Raw genomic sequence first — 6000 nt, 5'->3', positions numbered from 1 at the left:
AGTTCTAGCTTTGTTTAAGCGTGAATATTTTAAGAAAATTTAAGAAAGGTAAGTTTCAACATATTAAGGCATAAAGCAGCAGGATGTTATTGCTGAATGAAATATTCACCGGTTGATATTCAAATTCAGGTTATAAAATGTAAAGTTAGGTTGGACTGAGTATTTTATTAACTAAATTCTATTCTGAAGGTAACAAGGGAGAGGATGTCCATCAATTCCTTACAAGCGCCTTCATATCAGTGGTGTGAAAGGTAATGCAGGTGCTGCCAAAGGAATGCATGAAAATCACTTTGGTTTTCTCCAGTGGGAATATGTGTCTATCTTCTATACCACAGAAACAATGGTTCAAGGAAGGGCAAATCTGTAGCCAATCCATCATGTTTTAAAATTAAAAAAGAGAATTCTTCTGAAACTTACTCAGATTCGTTGAATGGCCTAAAACAAAAATTATACTTTAGAATTAAATATTAGATCTTGCAATTAACAGAAACACTATGTTATTGTATAAAGTACATGTTGTAGAACTTGGTAAAGAAACAACATACTGTCCTAAACAAATAATCCATAATATCTGACTACTACAAGAAATAAAAAATGTGTTCAAGTTGGCTTCAGAGAAGCTGGAAAAATGTTTCTCTTACAGTTCCTTTTTGTCTCTTTATGGTTCAACATAATTTTCTTGTGTTTCATTGAAAGCATGAGACTTATATTGTTTTATAATTGTTTCTTTTATTATAATAATGACAAAAATATAACTTTAAAATATTGTAATATTTATTGTGCTAATGAATATTTAGCTCTAAATCAACATACATTCACCAGCTGTCATGATCTAAAAGAGTTAAGGAATTATGGAATAATCCCTTCATATAGAAAATATATGAATTTCAAGCAAGTAGCACAAGATCTCCCCCCCTTCTTAAGTTTATTTTATATATTTACTCAGAATATATATGAAACTATGGGGTTTGTTCACTGATTCATTTCACGGTTGATGGTTTGCTGGTATTTCTGCAGCAGGATATGCTGCTCCAGAATGGAGTACATCCACATATGCAAAGCTAGTTGACATTACTGTCAATGAAGCAGTACACACAGTGACAGGATGCCCTAAACCCACACCAATTGAGAAAATGTATCCTCTGGCTGGTATTGCTCCACCTAGGATTAGGACAGAAGTAGCAACAGTTGCTGAGAGAACCAAACAAATGATCTCCGACATCCTCTGAATGGATACGTGCCCCAAACTCGTCGACTTAGATCTAGGAAGAGATTTTATGGCAGGAGCAAAATTCTATTAGAAGATGGGAGGAGGACAGAATTTATGGAACAAGAAATAATCTCGAAAGAAGACACGGCTGAGGGATTTGATCTCCCTATGTTATTTGGAAGACATTGAGGGTAGGAGTGCCTAAAAGTAAGATCAACATGCTCAGGTGGGGGTTGCTGGTGGATAACAACATGCAACATGAAAGTGGGGAGAGGCAGAGTCCGTTCCATTTGTTAGCCTGTTAATTACTATCAGTAGAATGCACCAAAATGATTTGTTTCTGGTCAAAAAGGTAGCATCAATTTGGAAGTTTAAAGTTTGATCTAGACACAAAATAAATAACAATCACTTAGGTCTACTTACTATTATCTCTCTCCCCACCCCTTGAGGAAGCAACATATCAAACAGTTCAGGAGAAGATAAACCCTAATGAAAATTGGTTACCCCTCCTTGTGCAAATTTGGAGAATTTATACTTAGAAAGCTAATGTTGAATTCAGTGAAGTATTCAGATAATTATAGAAAAAAGATTTATATTGTAAAACTGAAATCTATTTGTAAGTTTCTTGTTTTTTAAACCCGGAGGCATTTTTGTATATTTTGCTATATAAACAACTTAAATTAAATTACACTTACATTAACACTAAAATAGTGTTGATAAATTATTTAGCTTTCTCAAAATCGCAGTAATATACAATTTTGTGAAAAAGTCTACAGGTATTTTTCACTGCAGTTTTTCAAAGGCACCATACAGGCTTACTCTGTAATTTTACAGAATATCTTTTGAAGAAAATTTGGCTAGAATATATGCACACACACACAGAATTGAAGGAATGTACTAACTCATTTAAAAAAGTTTTACTTTACAACTACTGTTCCTGTTTGAATCCTGATTTTCATCATCCTTATTCCACCCTTTTTTCATTGGAGTAAGTTCTGGAGCAACCACATCACCATCCTATCAAATAATAAAAAAGAAAGAAATGAAGTTTTGCATTTCAGATCAGCTGTTAAGATATTTTATCACCTTCTCTCCTGACAATTGAAATAAATATGTGTACATTTAAGGGTTAAAATATTATCAGGCCTGACGTATCCCTGTGCATGGGATAAATCATGATTTTTTAAAATTCACAATCTTTTTTATTGCTGTTAATGAAAATACCAATTTTATATAAATAACATTTTAATTTCTAGTACGTTCATTAATATAATATAGCATATGAGCAACATTTGTGTCTTACCAATGCTTATTGCAGTAGCCCATTAAGAAGTACACAGTAAAGAATTACACCTTCCAAAATTTACAGGAGGGTGGCGCATTATGAGTGTACCCTATGTATGAACGTCTTACCCGTGGTTTAGTGAAATCCTTATCCATACACCACTGAATAAAGTATTTTGTAGCAGCCTCAATTATCTTTGCATCCTTTTTTTTACAATAAACTCTGATGATCTGCTCTGCAAATTTTTCTGGGAGCAGCTGTGAAACCTTAAAGACAGAAATAATTAAAATGCTTAACTTCAATAACATTCATGATCTTTCCCAAGCAGTGAAACAAAGCACTGAAAGCCATTATAAAAGGAACATCCAATACAATCATGATAGAGCTGGTGTAGAGGATTCCCCCCTTTAAAACAAAATATCATTACAGGTAATTCGTGACTTATGACCAGTTGCTTACCAATTGTCCAAAATTACAAAGAAACCTCCAAAAAGTACTTTTGACCCAGATTTGAAGCTGCCATGGCTATTCTCCTCCAGTCACATATCATATTTTGGGTACTCAGCAACTGGTCCACATTTATGGTTACAGCCACATAACTATGATTTACATTTTTTTTCAGCAACCAGCTGATTTACTTCTGATTTCGGGCAAAAAATGGATGAGGACAAAGGATTCACTTAATAATTGCAGGATTTGCACTACAACCACAGGGTTCATGTTACAACGGCTAAAAAACCCACTGTAAACTCAGATATGGTCACATGATAACCTCATGACTTCTGAACATAATCCTGGGCTCAAATATGCTCATAAATGGAGAACCACCTGCAATATAGTGGCTATTTTAAAACCAACACATTAAACTGGCAAAACCAAACACTCCCATTTTTACTTACTTGTTCTCTTGTAATTTTAACTGCCTGAGTGATGTCAGTCTTGCAGTAAAAGCGAACGCTATTGATAGGGTTCCTTTTTTTCATTCCATAATCCATATCAATAACCTTTATGTATAGGACAAATTCAAAATAAAGCACACTTAATAATTTATATACATACATGTTAAGAAAGCAAATATATTCTATAAAAAAACAAAACCTGAGCTTGGTTGTTTTCTTGCAGATGTTTTATTACCCAAACTAAATAACATCATTACTGCTAATGATCAGCGGTAGCACTGACGCTGTTACCTAGTTTGGGTAATGAAGCATCTGCAACAAAAAGAGCAAACTCAGATAGCACTAAGAACCCCTCATTTCAACTCTGAGCTACAGATATTCTGGTAAAGCAAAACCAAAAAAGCATCTTACTTACATCGACAATAAAATCTTCAGCCTTCAGTTCCACATCTACAGAGATTGTCTTAGGTTTGGAATTAACAATTTCAGCTCGCAATCCATCATAATCTTCCTGGAAGGCATAACATTTTTAACTTTTCATTGAGTCAGCAGACAACAGTAATTTCAGAAACTTGATTAATACCTAGAAAAATATTTGAGTTATATGTATCATTTACTGCAACAAATATATAATTGCTATTACGGTATATCTATATACTGGTATCATCTATGTATATGAATATGTATATTTATATAATTTTCAAAATTAGAAATTTTTGGGAATTAGATCAAAAGTCATCTATATTGGCAAGAGAATTCTAAACTCTTCAGATGGACTGAAGTTGGAAGTGAAGTTAATCTCCATTACAAAGAGAAGGCAAATATAGGTTGGTGTATTTTAGTATTTGTTATTTCATGATAAAAATGTACGATAACATTTTCTTGAAAATATACAGTATGTAATTGAAGTATGGGTTAAGCTAAGCTTAAGTTAAGCTATGGCTCATATGACCTAGCAGCCTCTAAGGTACCTGCAGTATTAAGATGCAACACTCTTATGAATGAAAAGCAACAATTCAATTTTACAAAAAGAAAAATAAGAATATTAGTTATATATAGAACTATGGAATGAAGAATTGGAAAATCTACACTAATGTATAATTAAGAAACACAAAACATAATTATTAAATATGAAATTAATTTATTGAAAAATTCATTTTTGAAATAAAGGTTTTGGGGAGGGGTTTTTTTAGTATCTTGTGAGGTATAAGCCTTTTGAAAGCATGTGTGCCTGCACAGCAATTTAATTCTACTGCTAGTTCCAATAGAAGTTTCTGTATGTTTTGTATGTATACATGCAAATGGAAACTGCAGTCATGCAATCTTCCTAAATGAGCTGCTTTATTGTTTGATGAGATGTTTCATTTGGGCCAATTCACAAAGTATTCAATTATCACTTTTGAATACTTTGCAAAACTTAAGAATGAATAATAAGCTATACTACAAGAGCTGTAAATATAACATTTGGCTCCAGACAGCAATTTTTTATGTTTTGTGCAAACAATTAAAGAAAACAGCTCCAAGTGAATTTATCCAAAAGAGAAAATTAAAGGCACTAATAGAACGAATATAGATGAGCAATTGTCTTTTTTATTCCCTGTGATGGCTGGGACATTTTAATTAACTCATTGAACATTCTGTTGCAAAGGGAAAAAGTCCTACTTAATTCAGTCTGTTTCAACTAATTGCAAAGGGATTTTTCAATGTTCAAAAACATTTTTTTCCTGCTACCCAGTTCACTACCCAGTAATTACAAAAGGCTGCCACCTCATCTTTTCCTGTGCAACTGGGATAAAAGGGCTCATTTCTATGATCTCTATGACCCAAACACTGAAACATTAGTTCTAATTAGACAATCCTTGCCCTGTTGGCTTATTGTTTCAGAAATATTTCCTTACCCTAAAGAAGAAATAAAGTTTGGGGGAGGGGGGAAGCAGTCAAAATAGAAGCAACTACTTCTAATTTCCTACTGCCTTCCCCATTTAGTTTCCTTCTGGGAATCTGTCAAGGAACATTGGAAATCTCTCTCCCCCCCCCCATTTCCGTCTCTTCCCTTTCAGGTAGGCAGATAAAAGACTGCTGCTGCATGGACGGGGAAAGCAAAGGACTGTGAGACTGGCTCAGAAACTGTCAGAGAAGCTTGAAAATAAAGATCACATATGATAGCAGCCATGACTTTCAAAAATTTTATCCCTTGGGCGTCATGGGCTCCAGATTTTGGAAGCATTCTGTAAGTTACTCCATTTGAAGTAACTCGGTTCAGAAATTGTTGTCCTATGATGCACCATTTCATCCAATTAAATGAGGTGAGAGATTTATTAGTATAGAAATGGAGTACTCAAGCTATTAAGAATTCGGTTTAAAGGTTATCACCTTTAAAACTCTACATGGCACAGACCAAGGTTATCTGCAAGATTGCCTTTTTTCTAAGGACGTCCACCTTTCTTACCAGGTCTGATAGGTTGGGCACAGTTCTCATCCCTTCCCCAAAACATTGCTACTTTATGGGAGCGAGGAAGCATGTATTTTTTGTGGCAGTCCCTGTCCTAGGGAACACTCTTCTCCCTGAAGTTGGCCAGGCCTCTACTCTCCTAGCTTTCAAAAAA

General features: G+C 34.2%; 1 protein-coding gene across 1 annotated transcript in view; it reads right to left on the bottom strand.

Annotated features, from left to right (window-relative positions):
- Nucleotides 1–581: 581 nt before the first annotated feature.
- SAMHD1 (SAM and HD domain containing deoxynucleoside triphosphate triphosphohydrolase 1) overlaps nucleotides 582–6000 on the bottom strand; it is a 28244-nt gene continuing 22825 nt past the window's right edge. Inside the window, exons 13-16 of the mRNA XM_087720303.1 lie at nucleotides 3810–3905; nucleotides 3395–3499; nucleotides 2624–2761; nucleotides 582–2227 (exon numbers count right to left, since the gene is read on the bottom strand). Coding sequence (XP_087576429.1) covers nucleotides 2117–2227; nucleotides 2624–2761; nucleotides 3395–3499; nucleotides 3810–3905 — 450 coding nt within the window. The 3' untranslated portion in view covers nucleotides 582–2116. The remainder of the gene's footprint in view (nucleotides 2228–2623; nucleotides 2762–3394; nucleotides 3500–3809; nucleotides 3906–6000) is intronic.

This window comes from Thamnophis sirtalis, unplaced genomic scaffold (assembly GCF_051295495.1).
Source record: "Thamnophis sirtalis isolate CommonGarterSnake01/CBP01778 unplaced genomic scaffold, rThaSir2_p1.2 scaffold_7, whole genome shotgun sequence".
Classification (NCBI taxonomy): Eukaryota; Metazoa; Chordata; class Lepidosauria; order Squamata; family Natricidae; genus Thamnophis; species Thamnophis sirtalis.
This window is presented reverse-complemented; position numbering and strand designations above follow the sequence as displayed.